The sequence below is a fragment of the Phragmites australis genome, chromosome 4 (assembly GCF_958298935.1).
Source record: "Phragmites australis chromosome 4, lpPhrAust1.1, whole genome shotgun sequence".
NCBI lineage: Eukaryota > Viridiplantae > Streptophyta > Magnoliopsida > Poales > Poaceae > Phragmites > Phragmites australis.
Genome location: NC_084924.1, coordinates 9,664,300 through 9,682,612, shown reverse-complemented (window position 1 = coordinate 9,682,612; position 18,313 = coordinate 9,664,300). Strand labels below are relative to the sequence as shown.

The 18,313-nt window shown below is 45.4% G+C and overlaps 3 protein-coding genes across 8 annotated transcripts; all 3 read right to left on the bottom strand.

Annotated features, from left to right (window-relative positions):
• Positions 1-329: 329 nt before the first annotated feature.
• Positions 330-1,372, bottom strand: LOC133915621 (peptidyl-prolyl cis-trans isomerase FKBP17-2, chloroplastic). The gene is made up of 2 exons (XM_062358842.1): positions 955-1,372; positions 330-862 (listed from the first exon to the last, which is right to left on the bottom strand). Exons 1-2 carry the CDS (start codon positions 1,278-1,280, stop codon positions 463-465), a joined length of 726 nt encoding a protein of 241 aa, XP_062214826.1. The 5' UTR covers positions 1,281-1,372; the 3' UTR covers positions 330-462.
• A 717-nt stretch (positions 1,373-2,089) lies between these two features.
• On the bottom strand, positions 2,090-7,536 carry LOC133915619 (DEAD-box ATP-dependent RNA helicase 21). 5 transcript variants are annotated; one of them, XM_062358839.1, is made up of 4 exons: positions 5,123-7,536; positions 4,831-4,906; positions 3,817-3,873; positions 2,090-3,432 (listed from the first exon to the last, which is right to left on the bottom strand). In XM_062358839.1, the coding sequence occupies exon 1, from the start codon at positions 7,438-7,440 to the stop codon at positions 5,215-5,217; it is 2,226 nt and encodes a 741-aa protein (XP_062214823.1). In that variant the 5' UTR covers positions 7,441-7,536; the 3' UTR covers positions 2,090-3,432; positions 3,817-3,873; positions 4,831-4,906; positions 5,123-5,214. The 5 variants fall into 5 exon arrangements, with proteins under 5 accessions (XP_062214823.1, XP_062214822.1, XP_062214821.1 ...); XM_062358838.1 differs by lacking the exon at positions 4,831-4,906 and having other exon boundaries at positions 2,090-2,306; positions 2,556-3,432; XM_062358837.1 differs by lacking the exon at positions 4,831-4,906.
• A 2,109-nt stretch (positions 7,537-9,645) lies between these two features.
• On the bottom strand, positions 9,646-14,815 carry LOC133915618 (myosin-binding protein 3-like). Of its 2 annotated transcripts, XM_062358836.1 has the most exons (5): positions 13,066-14,815; positions 12,047-12,589; positions 11,795-11,929; positions 10,588-11,731; positions 9,646-10,243 (listed from the first exon to the last, which is right to left on the bottom strand). In XM_062358836.1, the coding sequence occupies exons 1-4, from the start codon at positions 14,075-14,077 to the stop codon at positions 10,590-10,592; spliced, it is 2,832 nt and encodes a 943-aa protein (XP_062214820.1). In that variant the 5' UTR covers positions 14,078-14,815; the 3' UTR covers positions 9,646-10,243; positions 10,588-10,589. The 2 variants fall into 2 exon arrangements, with proteins under 2 accessions (XP_062214820.1, XP_062214819.1); XM_062358835.1 differs by having other exon boundaries at positions 10,588-11,929.
• Between the last annotated feature and the right edge of the window lie 3,498 nt (positions 14,816-18,313).

The window sequence follows — 18,313 nt, the reverse complement described above, 5'->3', positions numbered from 1 at the left end:
AAAACTCGTTTCTCCGCTGGCTTCCCACGCTGGGAAAAGCCTAGGATCCCAGCGTGGATTGGGCCTCCCAAATGGGTTTAAGATCCTCCAAATAGGTCATTTAACAAGAAATTAGTGTGCAAGATCTGAACATCTTCACTTCTTGGGAAGATTATGCTTGTAAAGCCAGATGCAAACTTGTTGGGGAGTTGCTCAGCGGGCTTCCCACCCTGGGAAAAGCCTGGGATCCCAGCGCAGATTGGGCCTCCCAAATGGACCCTTAAATAAGCAAAAGATCCCCCAAACAGGTCATTTAACAAGAAATTAGTGTGCAAGATCTGAACATCACATCTTGGGAAGATTATTCTTGGGAAGGTTTCGGCGGCTACAACAACTGTAAGGTCATGCTGCCAAATGCCTGTAGAACCGTGCAACGAAAGGCACAAGAGCACAAAGCTGCTGAATCTACTTGCGCCCAGAGCCTCATGCCGGCGCGATGGACACCTTGTCGACCCGCACGACGTACTCCAGCGTCGCCCGGGGCGGTATCTGCGCACCTTCTTCCCCGAAGTCGGCGCCGTCGTCACCGAACCCGAGGCTCGGCGGGACGATGACTCGCCGCTTGCCGCCGGCCTTCATGGACCGCAGCACGTACTCGACGCCCTCGCACATGCCCCTGGTGTACGGCCTGGACCCCATGACCAGCGCTAGCGGCCGCTTGCCCTCGCCGAACGTGTCCACGAACGCCTCCCCGCCGGACACCCGGCCCTGCAGATCGATCACCACCAGATCGCCAGGCCGCGGGACGTCGCCGCCGCCGACGCGCATCTCGTAGTACCGGATTCCGTTGGGCAGGACGACCTCCTGCTCTTGCTCCACGTCCCTGCGCACGAGACACATGCAGGCACCAGATGAAAATGGCGAGGGGGTTTTAAACTGAAGTAACGAGTGCGAGAACGAATCAGCGGCACTGACTTGGTGTTGGCCTGCTGCTGCGCGACCTCGAGGCGTGTCTTGAGCTGCTCCGACACGACGCCAACGGCCAGGAACCCCGCCCAGGCCAGCCCGGCGCCGATCCCGAACCGCCGCGTCAGCGACGACGCCACCCAGTCCGTCGAGTCCGCGCCTCCCGCGCGCTTCGGCCTCGGCGCCTGCGGCCGCGCTTGCACGGACTGCTGCGGCTGCGGCTGCTCGCCGTTTGGCGGCTGGCTGGGCGGGCGCGAGGACTGCGAGCAGGAGACGTGCGGCTTGGCGACCGGGCTTAAGAGAAACGCCGGCGAGCTGCCCAGGAAGGTGGCCATTGTGGTTGTTCGGTACTTCTTGGGTGAACTAGGACGACGGAGTTGGATATTTCGCGCTTTCCTTTTTTTTTCTCGTTTGCTTTTCTATGTTTCTAAGATTTTTGGCCGTTTTGCTGTGTTTCTGGAGTGAAATGTGACCACACACGCACGACTGCATGAAGGGCTGAAGGCTTATCCTGTTGCTTGGTATCTGTCTGTTCCTATGGGTCCATGCTGATCCGAGAGCACTAGCTAGCTGACAGCTTTCCGTCCTATCAATTGGGGTGTGTTTAGTGAGGACGAGATTTGATAGGGCTGTATCTTGTAAATAAGATAAGGGGAAAATTAAATAGAATTATATTTGTTAAAATGAATATTATTTGTTTGGTTGGACTGAGTTAAATTTCTGTTTAGTTTAAATTTGATATCGTATAAGAAAATATAAAAATTAAGATTATAATTAATTACTTATATAAAGATGATTTTATAACACAGATAATTAAACCCACATACATGAGCTTACATCTATCGGGTTAGGTTGTAGAGTTGAACTTCACTCTAACACCAGAATAACCGTATATTTACATCTGCTACATCAGACTAAACGGTAAATATGAACAATCAGACACGCTTCTCACTTATACGTATCTACTGAACCAAACTGAAAGAGATTCGAGCAACCAAATACACGCTTGCACTACGGAAAACAAACGTTGTGCGGCAGCTTTGTGATGCACAAGGCAAGGCGATCGTGCGGCATTTTCGAAGGAAGAGTTCATACTTCAAACGAGTTAGTGAGCACCAATAGGGAGAGAAAATCGATGTTGCCATGCTGAACAACACTATTTACATGCATTAATGCGTGGCTACATAGAGTATGCTAGTGCTACATAGTATTCAGCTGAAGAGAAATCGTTGCAAAAGACTGAAAGAGCTGATGAGTAATTTGGTATTTCGATCTGAGTAATATTGAAATATGCATTCCCAACGGAATCAGATAGGTCCTGGGAAGATCCCTTCCTCCCTCTGCCTGTTCCACTCGACGACCTGCACATCAGAGTCCTAGCCTTAGAATCTTGGATCGACCGAGACCAAGGAAACGATGGAGCGGCCGGGTGTAACTGTATAACGCTGTAATAACGACCGAGACCAAGGCACCAATCCAGTCCATCAGGCAGAGAGACCTGTAATAATGCTGGAACTTGTCACACTCCAGCAGGTGGCCACCGTCCTTGGCCTTCACGCACCTGAGCGCAAACACGGCAGTTGCTCAGTAGCCACGCCATGCGTACGTACCTGTTTCTAAGATAGTACCGGTGGCATTCGAGGTAGCGCACGTAGCAGTGTCGCGTCTGGTTCTGGGTCGGGAAGCGGAAGTCCGTCGGCGCCGCGCTCAGCTCGATCACGGGGAGCCCGTCCGCGTTGTCGGGCGGTGGGCGTCAGGGAGTCGGCGACGCTGCCGGGGTCGTGCGGGGGCCTGGGCGCCTGCTCCCCTCTGGCCACGCGCGCCACGTCCCTGCCGCGCATCTTCTCGTGTACGTCACGCAAGACGGCACACAACGCTAGCCAATTACAGTTATCACGAGTTCACGACTCGTGAGACTACCTTGTACATGGTCATCGCGAAGATGGCTTCGCAGTACAGGTCAATCAACTGGACCAAAGGACTTCTCAACATATATCCATAGTGGACGTCAATTGGCCTCTCAACTTCCTGCTTTTCGTTCTCAAAAAAGGCGGAACAAAGAAAGGAATATCCAGATCGTACAACAAAAAGATACACCACGAACAAACAGGACTAACGGCAGATTGACACTCAAATTCGTCATGCAAAGTACTCAGATTCCTTGTAAAAACTGCATCTTTCTGAACAGAGTTTGAAGTTTGAACATTCCAAAATGATACGAGTTTACCTCTAAAAATAGTTTCATAATAACACATTTTGGATATATTTTATAAAGAAAAGGTAAATAACAATAGAAATTGGAGGTCAACGCGGTGTTTTAGAGCCCATGTTCAAATGAAAAACGTAGAGGACAGATAATAAGGCTCAACAAATGAACAGATATATAAAAGCAATAGAGACGACTCAAACGAAACAGGTTCATAAACTTACCACTTGTCTGCATCATAAACAAGCCTGATACCGTCCGAGCATATGGATATAATTGCTCTAAGATTTCAAAATTGACAAAAATCAAGATCCATAGGGTATAGTTTAATATGCCTCAACAATTAAAAAGTTGAGCTCAGATTCAGAACATCCATACACAAATCAAACTTCAAACGGAGCCCAAGTGATGCAATATAACAACCAAACGAGCAGAATTATTTAACAAAATGCATTTGCTGCATGGTTAATTAGCGAATTACAACTGCAATCAATATGTATGTAACATAAAAATTATGTCATCCTTCATTAAAATCCAAAAGTTCCCTGAAATCAATTTTTATGCCTAACAGTTCATGAGTAGAGGACAGACAATAAGGCTCAATAAATGAACAGATATATAAAAGCAATAGAGATGACTCAAACGAAACAGGTTCATAAACTTACCACTTGTCTGCATCATAAACAAGACTGATCCCATCCGAGCATATGGATATAATTGCTCTAAGATTTCAAAATCGACAAAAATCAAGATCCATAGGTATAGTTTAATATGCTTCAACAATTAAAAAGTTGAGCTCAGATTCAGAACATCCATACACAAATCAAACTTCAAACAGAGCCCAAGTGATGCAATATAACAACCAAACGAGCAGAATTATTTTAAAAAAAATGCATTTACTGCATGGTTAATTAGCGAATTACAACTGCAATCAATATGTATGTAACATAAAAATTATGCCATCCTTCATTAAAATCCAAAAGTTCCCTGAAATCAATTTTTATGCCTAACAGTTCATGAGTAGCAAGCGTCGTCTTGTACTCCAATGCAACACCACATCTAAGATAAATGTTCAGAATAAATAACTCTGTAATTCATAATAGAAGCATATGAGCAACACACGGATCATCTAATAGAGAAGCATAAACACTTACAATCTTAACAAAATATATGCTATTTTGCATCATCTACAAATATCAGATTAGGTTATTCAGAAGAAAACCTCAGTATAACCCTAGCACAGATATGTGATTAGACATGCATGGATGGTCAAATTACTCACTAGCCAAAACACCGTTGGATGGCATTTAAAGTTCTCTTTGAAAATTCCAACCTTTTTACCACAGGATTCTACCGTAGCCAAAATGATCCATGACTAATGATTCCACTGGCTGTAGCACCAACTACATCGACACTACCATGGCTAGAAGTTGAATTCAACTAAAGCACTTTCTATCTATCAATGAGTTAAGCATACACAATAAAATTCCGAAGTACTACGCACTGCGTTTCACCATATTATTCTGAATGCACACTAACTGCAATTTTAAGAAACCTAAACAACTCGGATCCACTTGATTTCATATCTTTCGTAATGAGAAAAAAAGCAAGAGAAAGCTATATAATTGAACATTAATCCACATAACAGGAAAAAAGATAATAAGAAATTAAATTAACACCTCTTGGGACTAAAACGATATAAGAACCACACATGAGATAATCTCCACAATGAAGATCAGATACAATATATGCCCTCTGCAAAAATGATAAAAGAAAGACTCTGAAGCAATATGTTACCTAAATATATCAAAAACATTGATAAAATACGCATGGAAATACTAAAATTCGGCCATGTCAAAGTTTGTAACATAGCACCAAGGTTATGATACAATACACACGCCCAGAGCTAAATTATCATCAAAATATACTGAAGTTTTGATAAGATGGTTCTAATCATCATAGTGTTTGTACCTCATAAGTACTAACTAGATCCCTCTCTTTCCAATAGAAGTTGCCTCCACAATAGTACAAAAGATCTTCAACCCCTTTTGCGGTAGATTGCTTCAATGATTTGCAAAGACGGTGTCATTTCGTCTTGGAGGTCTATCAGGAATTGAGCCTGGTTTAAATTTTGATGCCTCGTGTCTTGCAAGTTCAGGTGGCACAGGACTGTTGCTCTGTATAAGCATCTGTTTCAGATCGAAGAAAATATCAGTGTTCTCCAGAGTTAAAAATGAAGTTGCCACTCCCTTCTTTCCCGCACGTCCTGTTCTTCCAATGCGATGTGTGTATGTGTCGATTGAACTAGGCATCTCGTAGTTAATAACATGTGCAACATCAGGAATATCAATACCACGCCCTGCAACATCAGTAGCCACAAGAACATTGAACCGTCGGTTTCTAAATCCATCAAGGCTAATCTCTCTCTGGTCTTGTGACTTCCCTCCATGTAGGGTTGTGACGCGGAAGCCTGCCTTGTCCAGATCCTTAGCACGCATGTCAGCTGTCTTCTTAGTGTTGCAGAACACAATGGCTGTCTTGTCTCCGAGATCCATGAGCATCTTCTGGAGTCGTGACATCTTCTCTGACTCCTTCACCATGATCACGTTCTGGGTGATTAGATCAGTGGTCTTGCCAGCTGTACCAATTGTCACGACAACAGGGTTCCGGAGATACTTCCTAGCAAGACGCTCCACAGCAGGTGGCATGGTGGCACTAAACATATAAGTAGTCCTGTAAATCCTCTTCTCATCAAGTTCCTCGTCCTCATTCTCAGGTTTCAAGTTACTAGATGGCATCGCGTCAAGGACACCAACAACCTGTGGCTCAAAGCCCATATCAATCATCCTATCAGCCTCATCAAGCACAACATAGTTGCACTGGTTGAGCACAGCATACCTCCGTTCCAAGCAGTCAAGAAGCCGACCAGGTGTAGCAATTACAATCTCACAGCCCTGCCTAATCTTGAAACCCTGCTCCTCAATTGACTGACCACCAACAATTGACACGACCTTAATGCCTAGATAGGTGGCAAATTTCACAGTCTCCTCCTCAATTTGTTGAGCAAGCTCACGAGTAGGTGCCATGACAACGGCATAAGGACCTTCAGCCTCATTCTCCTCACTTATGGGGGGCAGGCGGGTAATATAAGACAGCATGGGGAGTACAAAAGCTGCAGTCTTGCCAGAACCTGTCTCAGCAATGCCAATAACATCACGCTGCTGTAGACCAAGTGGAATTGCAGCCATCTGGATTGGTGATGGTTTCTCGTATCCAGCCTTCTCAATAGAACGAAGCAGCTCAGACCCAAGCTTGCTCTCGCTCCACTTCCGCATTGGTCGGGGTATGCGAGACCCCTTATAGGATATATTGAAGTCCTCACGGAAAATTCGCCAATCCCGCTCGGTCATCTCCTCAAGCGCCTTCTCGGACCAGTGCCTGTCCACACGCATGTCAAAGGCATCGTACATATCAGCGGCAGCAGCCTTCTTCTTATCCACCATATCATCCTCCGGGCGGTCCTCCAAACCGGCCTTGCGCCGCAGCTCTGCACGGGTCTCCTTCTCGTGCGCGGCAGCCACCTTCTTCTGCTCACGGCGGTCAATGCCGGCAAGAAAGCCCCGGCCAAAGAGCAGCCGGGCCTCGTGCGGCGACTGGTAGAGCGTGTTCATGTCGCGGCTGGTGTCCTCGGTGTTCTCCCAGTCGAAGGAGAAGCGGAACTTCTCTGAGGGCTTGATGACCCGCTTCTTGGGCTTCTTGGACCCCAGGTACTGCTCCTTGATCGCGTCGAGCTCCTTCTCACGCTCCCTCTCCGCCATCTTCTCCAGCCGATCTCTCTCCCTGTCCCGGTCTCGGTCCCCACGCTCCCTGTCCCGATCCCCACGGTCTCTCTCCCGCTCCCGCTCCCTGTCACGGTCACGGCCTCTGTCTCGGTCCCGGTCCCGGTCCCGGCGGGAGGAATCGTCCCGGTCGCGGTCCCGGTCCCGGTCCCGATCTCGATCGCGGCGAGAGTCGTCGTCGCGGCGGCGGTCACGATCTCTGTCTCTATCTCGGTCCCGGTCGGAGGAGTCGCGGTGGCCAGAGGAGGAATCGCGAGGAGGGTGGTTGGAGCCAGACGCGGGAGGCGGCGGCGGCGGAAGGGGCCGCGGGATGGACTGGAGGAGGTCGAGCGCGGAGCGGCGGTGGTCGGAGACGGCGGCCTGGCGGCGCTCGAGGGCGAGGCGCTCTCGCTCCGCCTTGCTGAGGAAGACGGGTTTCGCCGCCTCCATCGCGTCGGCGGAGCGCTTCATGGCGGCGGCGGCGGAACGCGTGGTGGGGGAGAGGCCGAGAGGGTTTCTGCGGCGGACGCCGGGTGGGGAGAATCAGAGAAACGAACAAGGCAAATGGGCTTTTGCTTATCAAGGTGACAAGGACTTCATGGCCGCTTTGCTTTAGTCACCGACTTGCCGGTTTGGGCCGTATTGGTCCATGAAACAGAGACACCGAGGAATTGGTACATTTGGGCCCGGCTTTGTGGAGGCTGTTGTAGGCTTATGGTCGGTCGGATTCGTATCTGGGCTTCTGCCGAGCGCAATTGACGCCTTGACGGCCAACTGGACCACCACGGGAGTTGTGGAGCTTTTTATTTTTATATTTCAAAAATAAAAAAAATTACAACCGTTTGAAAAAATTGTAGAACTAGACTAGTGTCGCCCAATGCCATTCCAACGGGTGACATGTTTAAAAATTAAAAATAATTTGTTCCATTACTCTCGAAATTCAAAACACTATAGAAGTAGTTAAGAAAAATTTTGACAAATTTCATTGTACATAGTCTAGTTGGAATGGTCTGTACAATAAAATTTATCTTTTTTCTTATTGTACAAGTGATTGTTTGAGTTGTGAATTTTTGGAGAACTAGATTATAGCATCTTATACGTTATATATTTTTTAGAATTTTTCATTACTATTTCGATAGTGTTTTGAATTTTAAGAGCATTAGAATGTTGTATTTTTATTTTTTGGATGATAGGTTTAATTTTTTTAAACATGTCACCCTTCCAGCGGACAACAATAGCCTAGTTCTGAAGAAAAAAAATGAACACTTGTTTTTTATATTTTATTTTGAATTATAAAAATAAAAAACTTCTGGGGTTGTGGGCCTTTTGTGCTGCGGTGGCCCATGATAAGAGTGTACTCTAGCTGACGGCTCACTTCCTTTTTTTACAGAAAATACAAAATAACTCATGGGTAAGTGATAGGTAACAATTATAGGTACAGATAGGACATCACCATTATCTCTCCTTATTGTTCTACAAAAATGTCTCCTTATTTTCATAATAGAAATATTTTAACTTATCTAATGTCTAGCGACCATGAATTTTGCGGTGTGGCTCAAAATTTTATGTTTTGTATCGGCAAATGCAAACAGTATCTAGGAGCCAGTTCCATAGGTCCGTGGAAAAATTAGTACTCTCTCACAAATACACAACATTTTGAATAAATCCGGTTAAACTTGTGAAACTTTACCTATCAATAATTTTTTAAATATTTATTAGTTTGGAGACATGAAAACCACAAGTGTAATTTTGCCTTGAAAAATACTATCATATATAATCTCATAAATCTATTTGATTTTATAAATATACTATATAAGAAATTGGTGGTAAAAAATACACATTAGAGACTATGTCATATTTAAAATGTCAAGTGTTTTTTTACTGGATCGAGTAGTCCTTCAAGAACAATGAAAGAAACCATTTTTTAATCTCCTGCAACTTATCTGTAAACGGCTCTATTAACCGCACGTGTTGCTTGCCTTCCCACACTCCACATGCATCTGCGCTCGCAGGAGGCAGGAACAATCACTGGGATCGTTGCCTCAGCCCAACAGAATAGAGCTGCTAGCTCTCCTCGACTCATGCTTACATCTAAAGCAAGCATACTTGTCAGTTGTCACGTCAGTTCAGCGAGATGCATCGACCCAATCTCGCGAACTCGTCCGGCCCTTCACAACCGGCACAATCGGTACTAGTAGGCTGGCACACCCTCCCCGAAATCGGTACGAGCACTGGCAGATCCAGTCGGCAATGTCCGGACTAGCATACGACCTGTCACGAAGTTGTTAACGCCGAGCTATGTCAGTACTAATTTTCCTTCACAGTTCCTTTTAAAAAAGATTTTCTCTCCTATTCTTTTAACCTTAGGATTTTTTTACAAATCAGAAATAGAATGAAATGAAAAAATATGATTAAAGATGATGGCAGGCTCATACATGGGCAGCATCAGAACATGGTAGGGCAGGTCCACCCAACGGACTCGTTTGGTGAGCTGCATCCATGCACTGACGACCAACTGGTCATCTCATGATTTTTGACAGCTAAACCAATCGTGCATTAGAGCATACTTGTTGCTTTCAGAGTATAACAAAGCACTCGTATCAAAGCTCAAAGGTACTCCCTTGTATATATCCAGAGAAAAAATAGTAAGGAACAAAGAAGCAAGTGGCACAGGGATGCTCATCAAACAATTATGCTATGCACTCGGCACCAACACCTCACCATTCCAAAAGCCGAAAGTACATTACATACAGCTAGAGAATTTAAAGGAAAAGAATAACTAGAACAACTAAAAAAGATCCCCACTCGGACTACCGTTCTTTTTTTTAAAAGCCTTTTATACTCACTATACCTGGCACCAAAGCTGGCAGTGGCATGTTTCATGTTAATGAATTCCAAAGCTCCCACAAAGCCATGATTGCTGCCACAAACACACCCCATGGGGGCGGGCGGCTCACCAACCCTCTTGCCCTTAGCAAAAGTTTGGAAGCCCCCCGGAAAACTAAACGAACAAAGAAAAGAGAGAACGTTGGAAGTGGTCCACAAAAACCCTGGACCTTGGAAGGCAAAATTGCTCCATGATCTGCCTTCCGAATGGTGTCGCCAAACTGACCGAGAAGGCGTTCCAGGAGGAGCTCCTTTCCCTCCTGGCACGAACTGCTTCTCGAATGACAATACTACTTAGTCGGCAATCTTTTTTTTTCTTATCATTGTTGTATGATTTCCATCTTCAATCTGTATTCGTCGGACATGATCACGAGGCTCTGTAGCTGATCTGAAACCAACGAGCAAGAATTAGGGTTCTGGCAGAATTCAATTGGGATAGAATGTGGCATTGTTAGGCACAAAAGTTCGGTGCAAAATTTTGTGCCTAACAATGTGGGATAGAATGTGGCATTGTTAGGCACAAAAGTTTACTAAATTTTGCGAAGGGCATGTGGGAATGCATGGCTTCTTTTAGCAAAGTAGTATTTTGTTTATTCTTCGTGTATGGCATGAAAGAACTTGTACTAAACTAATGTTCTTAGAATCTAAACAAGGAACATGATTGTACTATACTTTATCTCCATGTGGAAAAGAAAATTCAGCAAACTATGAATATAAATTGCATCATTTTACCTTTAGACCGTGTATGGATGAAGATAATGGGGTGAAAGCTCTCCAGAGTTCCTTGCACGCTGCTCAATCCTTCTCAGGTCTCGAAGATGCTGTAAGATGTCCTGAAGAAGATCAAACCCTTTACCTCCCCTTTTCAAAGATCTCACACACTGTTTTATAAAGTCCCTATCTGCCTCAAGAGCATGCAGCCTCTCATGGACTTGATTAATTTCATTGGCGATTGCAAGTTTATCTTGCCCTCTAGCAAGTTCAAATATGACTTCTGTTGAATGATCTGCCTCATCACCTTGCTTAGTTAGAAGGATGTTTCCGGCTTCCACAGTAGCATCATCAAACAGTGGGAGGAGCTTCTTTCCTCTATAGCTTACACCTTTTCTTTTATCATGAAGTTTAAAGCAGCTATCGTCATCAGAGAAACCATTTGAGGCACCACTTAAATGGTTTTCTTCTGAGAAATGCTTGTCCATCTTCGTGTTATCAGATTCTTCATCATCGAGGTCAAAAAGCCTGTCCTCTAGGACTTGGAGCTGTTCCAGTATGGAGAGTCTCTCTTCCTCAAAATCAGCTAGTGAGCCATCAAGGGCAACCAAATTCCTAGCAGTTTCTTGTAGAACAACGTCAGTAGGAATACTCCCGTTGCTTCCATTCAGACCATGGGCAGATTCATCGCCTTCATAGAAACTTTGTGAAAGGTCATCACTGTCCTCAGCACTTGATGAAGCTGAGGATGAACCATTCTGGTCATCAGACTTGTGCCTGGACATTTTCCTCACCTTTGACTCATAGAGATGAACCTTGTGCCGATACAGTTCGAGCTCTCTCTCCAGATCTTGCTTCTCTTTCTCTCTCTTCACGACTAATTCATTCAGCCTCTGCAGTGCTTCCTGATCATACTCCGATTGTTCCTCCATAAGACGCTGATATTGAATCGCCTCCATCTGCATTGCAGCTTTCTGTTCTTGCAAGCGGTTTATCATTGCCATGGTCTCATCAGCGGATATAGCAGCTGCATTCCTCTCATTTTCGAGTTCAGCATATAGCATGTTCAATGACTTGCGTGCGGCTGCCAAAGCAGATTTTAGTTGATCGACACTCACCAATTCAGTGCTTTCCAGATCAGGAGACATAATTACAACACTTGAATCTGCGGACTTAGTGTCAGAAATCACTGCTTTAGAATCCAGCAATTCCTGTGAATCGCACATACCTTCAATATGAGTTGGTGTATCAGAAGCTCTCTCTTCTTCGACAAAACTATGATCAGGAGATAACTTGTCCAAGCTTGTCAAAGGTTCATATGAAATTTTGTGTAAGCTTGCTTCTGTTGAATCCTCTTCAATATCTTCAGTACAAAATTAGGAGTCAGTTTTAAATTTACACAATCATAATAGAAAAAACAATCAGAATGCACAAAACTGGTAGAAATAAACAAAACACTCTTACGACCTCAGCATCTTACCTTTCCCTGTGTTTGTGTTATCATCAAAATTGTCTGCTACATACTCCAGAACATCTGCTCTCACAGAAGTGGATTTCTGCTCCACCTCAGCCTGTTCATCATCAGCATGTGCATATGAAGTCACGCAAACATGTTCCCCAGAATCAATTGGCACAGAGTCCCATTCTTGCTCAAGCCCAGCCTGTGCAGTTCTCCCCCATTCAAGTTCTTCATCAGCATGCTTTCTGGGACATATTGGTATTGAATCCAACTCCTGATTCAGCTCAGCTTGCTGAACCTGCTTCTCCTCAGAAGACGCAGCAACATGCACAGCAGCTTCCATTGGTATAGAGTCCAATTTATGCTTTAACTCAGCCTGCTGAAAATTCTCCACCTCGGTACTTCTGTATAACTTCTCGACAAATTCATGGTCCTTGGGATCTTGTGACATGGTATATAATTCCTCTTTTAGAACAGCCTGTTCAACTTGCTCATCCTCGGATATCTCATTTCCAATTGATATTTTCAGATCCTGATCTTTCACTCCACTGTCCTCCTCAGGAGCTGCATTTCATATTTTGAAAATAAGGCGGATGGGGGAAAACTTAAAAACATCAGCACAGAACAAACTCAAGGACAGTAAATGAGTTCCCTTCTATTTTGTTAAGAGACCCATTTCACCCTATCAACTTTCAGTTGCACTAAAGATTCGGTGGTTATATATGACAGTAAAAGCATGATGGACACACCAGTGCTATCTAAAATCTAGCATAACAAGAGTACAATAGCACAGCTCAATGGACATCCCAAGCGGAACCACAATTCGATTTGATACAGAAAACTACACTATAATTCAACACAGAGATGACTGGCAGAATAAACAGATATGCAGTCAAAAATGCATGTACAATAAATACATATGCAGTGAAGCAATTGCAAAAGCTGATGATGTTCATGGCCACAGCGAGAGCATGGGTAAACTGGAACGCCAAAAGATAATGGCTTGCAGAAAAGGTAATTTTATAGGAAGAATGTCTTACACTGCTGATCAGCAAAGTTCTCCACGGTTTCGTCTGCATTTATCCCATCATCAAATGTACTTTCCATACAAGAGGGCGCAAGGACTACGGCAGCAATCTGTTCATCGATCGGCCGATCAAGCACACTATTCACCTTCTCATCATCAGATGTCATCACAAGTTTCTCCTCATTGGCATTAACCGTGTTCTCTGGGACCAAATCGTTCCGCCTGACAGCCCCATGATCAACTGCTTCCTTCCTTTCACCACCGGATTGAGATGACACTGCAGCCATGCCGACGGCCAATGAGTCAATGGATTCAGGAGGCACCAGCCGCTCAACATTGCCAACAATCTTAGCATCCTGAGCCATGACACCAATTGAGTCATCCTCCACCAATGGCTTCTCGTCGAAGAGCTCGAGCACAGGGCCTTCCACCGACACAAAGACCACGTCTCCATTTAGACTCGCCGTGCCCTCTTCCTTGCGGCAACAATCCGAGTCACACAGCGCCGGCATGGGGAGCAAGAACGGCGGCGAGTAGAAGCCGCTCTCGAGCGCTACGCCGCAGCAGGCGCAGGCGAGGTCCCGCTCGCCGAGCTCGCTCCGCCCCATCCACGACAGCAGCGCCTTCCCGGGCGCCGCCGCCCCCGCGCAGTCCTCGCACATGTCCCCGGCGTCCGCGAGCCGGCGGTGCGCGCGGCAGTACCCGAGGCGCGACACCTCGGTGGCGTGCGCGTCGCACAGCACGCGGCGCAGGGGCTCGGCGCCGCCGCCCGCGCCGATGCCTTGGCGGCGGTGGGGCTCAAAGAGGCTGTCGACGCCGAGGCGGGAGCAGAGCGCGCACGGAGGCGCCAGGGCGAAGAAGGCGGCGAACCTGGATATGAGGTAGAAGAAGACGCTGTTGGCGAGGAGCAGCGCGATGAGGATCCACTCCAGCAGCGCGTAGGAGAGCACCCGCGCGATGCGGTTGCTCTTCTTGCACAGCGCTGCCGTAAGGTTGGCCCCCGCCATGGGCGCCTCCGAGCCCATCTCCGCAGCTCGGTTTCTTGGCAACCGCCGGAATGCGATCAAGACGCCGATTTCGCAGCCTGAATTTGCCGTGGAATCCAAGAAAGCACAAAAACCAGTGCTTTCCGTGCCGAATCCCTTACCGGCGCCACAAACTGGATTGGATTGCAACGAAGCGGAAAACACAATCCAATCGCGATTCTTTTCAAGAACCCGGCCTCCCGATCAAAAGAGAAGAACAAAAAAAGGGAAAGAAAACTCTGCACAAGCTCCCCCTTCCTACCACTGCAGACAGCAACAAATACAAGATTTTTACAAGTAGAATCGGGGGCTGCAAACGAGATCAGAATCCACAATCCAGGTACGAAATCTTCAACGCGGAAAGGAGGTGGGACGGGACTAGTGATAGTGACAGGATTGTGAGCGCTATTAACAAGAACAGGGAGGAAGGGGGAAGGGGCAGGTTGGTGGAAAGAGGATGGACTAATGGAGGGGAGGGGGGGGGGGAACTTGGAAGCCGAGAAATCTCGCGAAAGCGAAAAAAAGCTGGCGGGACTGTGGTTAAGCGGCTCTGAACACGAAAAGCACAGAGAAGGGAACGTTTGGGTCGGGATGAGGCGGTAATTAGCCGGTGAAGGGTACGTAGAGCAGATCCCCGGCGAGGTGGTCGTAGACTAGCAGTACTGGTCGGCGATTCTGTTGGTCAATTACCAACGGCATGATTTGTTTAATGAGGACGTTACTGCGGTTCTTTCTGTGTTGGGAAAAGGTTAATGACGATAGCAACGGCGGCAAAAGATGAACTCCAGTGTGCCAGTATTTTCCAGTAGTACGACTGCAGGACCATTTCGTTCGTTTCTGTTTCTGCTGGATTGCAGTGCGTAGATCCTACGCTCCAGTCCTTTTCCGGAGGAGATTCTCACCCCGCCGTGGCGTCTTTCGGACGGCGAACCGGCGAGGTCGGTCGGTCACCGTCGCGTTGCAACTTGGACGGACTCGAGTGACGACACATTGGCGTTGCAACGGTAGGAGCAGCAGAAAAATGGTGTTGAGAAAATGGCACGGCAACGTGGACTCCGCGCTTAGTTTATCATGCGTCCAAAGACGACGGGATCAGAGACAATAGATGCGGCCGCGTAGTCTTCTTCCGGTGCCTCATCGTCTGGAAAAAGACTGGCACAACGTGGTGGCACTACTTGATAGAAATCTTGGCGCCTTTGACCTGTCTACTTATCCAGCCAAGTCGCCAGTTTTGTTTGTTTGTTGTGCTCTCAAACTGCAGGCTTTCGGCACCAGGAGCACTAGTATCCTCAATCGAGATGCTTGCAATTTGGAGTCCGGCCATGGGTTTTATACTTGCCATGACGTGACGCACTCTCACAAAAGAAAATGTTTATTTTTGCATATTTCCTCCTCCTCGATCAACTGAAATTGCACAATTCTACTGTTGTTAGTTTGAAGGCAATGGTTAGTAGTGGAGGGCTGAAGGAGTTAAGGGTTCAAAGTTGTCGAGGTTCTCTGGTGAACCCGTCTTAGAAGGAGGGATGTGGGAAGCAGATCGGGCTGGCGGGGGAGAGAAGCGATGAGGCGGTGGGAACGCCGCAGGCCGTGGGCAGGCCGTGGGCGAAACGACGGACCGTCGGTGGGTGAGGCTAAGGCGGGGAGCTTCGTTGACGGCACCGATGAAACTGATTTAGTATGACGGATGGAAGCAACGAACCTGATGACAAGAACACCGTTAGGGACGAGAGAAGGCGGATGAGAGATGAGGGAGCAAGCATTGACTACATGTGAAAAGCCATTGGCCTATTTACTAAGGACGAAGATGATCGTTGGATGGTTTGATCTCGATCGGATGGCTATGAATGTCAATCGTTTTAGTCGATTGATAATTAGTTAGGTTCTTTTGAAAAAGTTGCAAGGACTCTCATAAAAGAATTTGATGTCTATGTGTGTATTTTAAAAAAGAAGTTTACATAGTATATGACGGATTAGCATTCGAATCACGACGGTGATTTTCTGGGAGAAAGTTGTGATGGGAATTTGACAGAGTTTTTAAGCTAATAACGAGCAGATAGCGAGCTTCTCCAGAAATCTACACGACTCCATAAGAATATTGGAATGGGGACACAGATAGCAGTTAAGGCAAGCCAAGTTGTTTAAGGATTTCAGATAGCGAGATGGACTGTTTGCGTAGTTCTGCATCACCCAAGAAAAAAAAAAAAGAGAAGATTTGCGTGGTTGCTCCTCGTCGGATACTGTGAGCATGCGTGCATTGTTTCATGAACGACAAAATCAATGTATTTTTTTTCTGTAAAACTAACATTATTTTGAAACCAACAGCACGGTAGAAACAGCTTAGTAGTACTATGTTGGACTTTCGAAAGATCCTCGAGCGTGTGCCGAGGAAGAGCAAAAACGATGTGTTGCAAGTTGTAAGTTGGCAAGTTGCGTCTTCAGACAATGCTCACAGGGACAGAGATGCTCCGAGCACTGTCTGCAATTGTACGGTATAAGATCATTTTCAATAAATATTTTAAAAATTGATTCTTTATAACATTATTATAGTATTCTTTATTTTTTTCATCTTCAACAGCTAACATATTTCCTATATTATATTACTCTTCTCGTTCCTCCGGACTCACAATCATACACTCAACATAGTAATACGGAGCCCTTTTTCTCCCGCAAATATGCGGCTACCAACCTCCCTCCATTTCTCTGCCGCAATACTATTCACCTTGATACCGACTCGATTGGAGTATAGATGCGACAGCAACAATTGGCAAACTGGGCGGAACAAGTGATACGGCAAGCCGATTCCGGCTCTGATGGAGTTGGCCTAACACTGGCATAAAACAGCAACGTGTGGCTAAGTGCAATTAACATTTCAGGGAGGAGTGCTGCATGGAATTTTCGAGTCTTATTTAGGAACGTATATTGGTTCTGGGCCGTCTCCAGCTTGGATAACCATATCAACTGGAGCACATTATTCAACCATCCAAAATATCATGAGCACAAAAGCTCTCTCCCTGCAATGTTGACACTTAAAAGTACAATCATATAAGTAGCGTTTGTTTGATTGATGGTAGTTGAATATGATAGGATTATTATAGATGGGTTATAGATGGGATGGTATTGGATGAGGTGGTACAAGTTTGTTTTGTTGTATATATGAAATGGTATGGAAATATGTTTGATTAAATATATGCGATGATACAAGAATATGTTTACAACCATAATATTTTTTATATTTATTATTATCAATAAGCTGTGCTAATTAGTACTGATCATTACTAATTTCAATTAATCATAACTTAAGTTGTCAATAATCATCACTAAATACCTACGATAATAATTAGTTATGGTTAATAATATTTAATTGTAACTAAGTTTTAACTACAAATTCTTAATAACAATTGATAGTCACTAATTATAATTAACTATAAGTGATTAGCAGAGTTGACAGAATCTATACGAGATTGTTCGACCGATTTTCACACATGGGGTCGTTTAGTATTTGAATGTAATATTCCTAAAATCTATATCACCCTGTCCAGAAATGGTTTGTTTCAATTCAACCAACCAAACGCCGAGCAAGGTCTAGTTCTGGACAATCCTATCCAGACTCGGGCCGTACGCCCAACCAAACACATGGTAAATTATCAAACCAATTGTGATCCATATGGTAAATCGACACTGATTTTCGAAGATATGTTCTAATAATTGCTATAAGCTCCGATGTGTTAGTCCGTATCTAGGATATTATGTAAAATGAAATCAACTAAACCACAACGAAAACGTCAAATGTGATGGCAGGCAGCCGTTCTAGACCTCTAGTGCCCATTAGTTTGGGTGGTTTGGGCTCAAAGGACTGCAAGCCAAATAATGCAATGCCGAAAGCTCAGGGCCCCTGACATTTGAATGCGCTGATCAAGGGGGCGTATGTGGCCGAAAGCCGAAAGGGGAAGAATAGAAAGCATTTCAGAGCTGGAATCGAACAATCTGGTGTTGGCAAAAACAACAACAGCGGGGAAAAAGATGTGGCCATGTCCTGGAAAAAGAAGCAGAATTTATTCAACTAAACTGCGTCTGCAAAAAGGTACTAGGTAAAAAAAAATAGCATATATTCCTTCTAATCATAAATACATATCATTTTGAATAAGACGAAAAATCACCGATACATTACTATTTTCTATTAGAATATATTTAAAAAATTCATTGAATTTATAATATTATGGAAGTATTTTTCAAGAT

What these genes read in the sequence shown, in the direction of transcription:
- LOC133915618 (XM_062358835.1), bottom strand. Translation starts at nt 14,077, where the DNA reads ATGGGCTCGGAGGCGCCCATGGCGGGGGCCAACCTTACGGCAGCGCTG. An exon ending in GAACTTTGCTGATCAGCAGT is followed by an intron (nt 12,590 to 13,065) that starts GTAAGACATTCT and finishes TATGAAATGCAG; the next exon opens with CTCCTGAGGAGGACAGTGGA. An exon ending in TAACACAAACACAGGGAAAG is followed by an intron (nt 11,930 to 12,046) that starts GTAAGATGCTGA and finishes TTTGTACTGAAG; the next exon opens with ATATTGAAGAGGATTCAACA.
- LOC133915619 (XM_062358839.1), bottom strand. Translation starts at nt 7,440, where the DNA reads ATGAAGCGCTCCGCCGACGCGATGGAGGCGGCGAAACCCGTCTTCCTC.
- LOC133915621 (XM_062358842.1), bottom strand. Translation starts at nt 1,280, where the DNA reads ATGGCCACCTTCCTGGGCAGCTCGCCGGCGTTTCTCTTAAGCCCGGTC. An exon ending in CAGCAGCAGGCCAACACCAA is followed by an intron (nt 863 to 954) that starts GTCAGTGCCGCT and finishes TCTCGTGCGCAG; the next exon opens with GGACGTGGAGCAAGAGCAGG.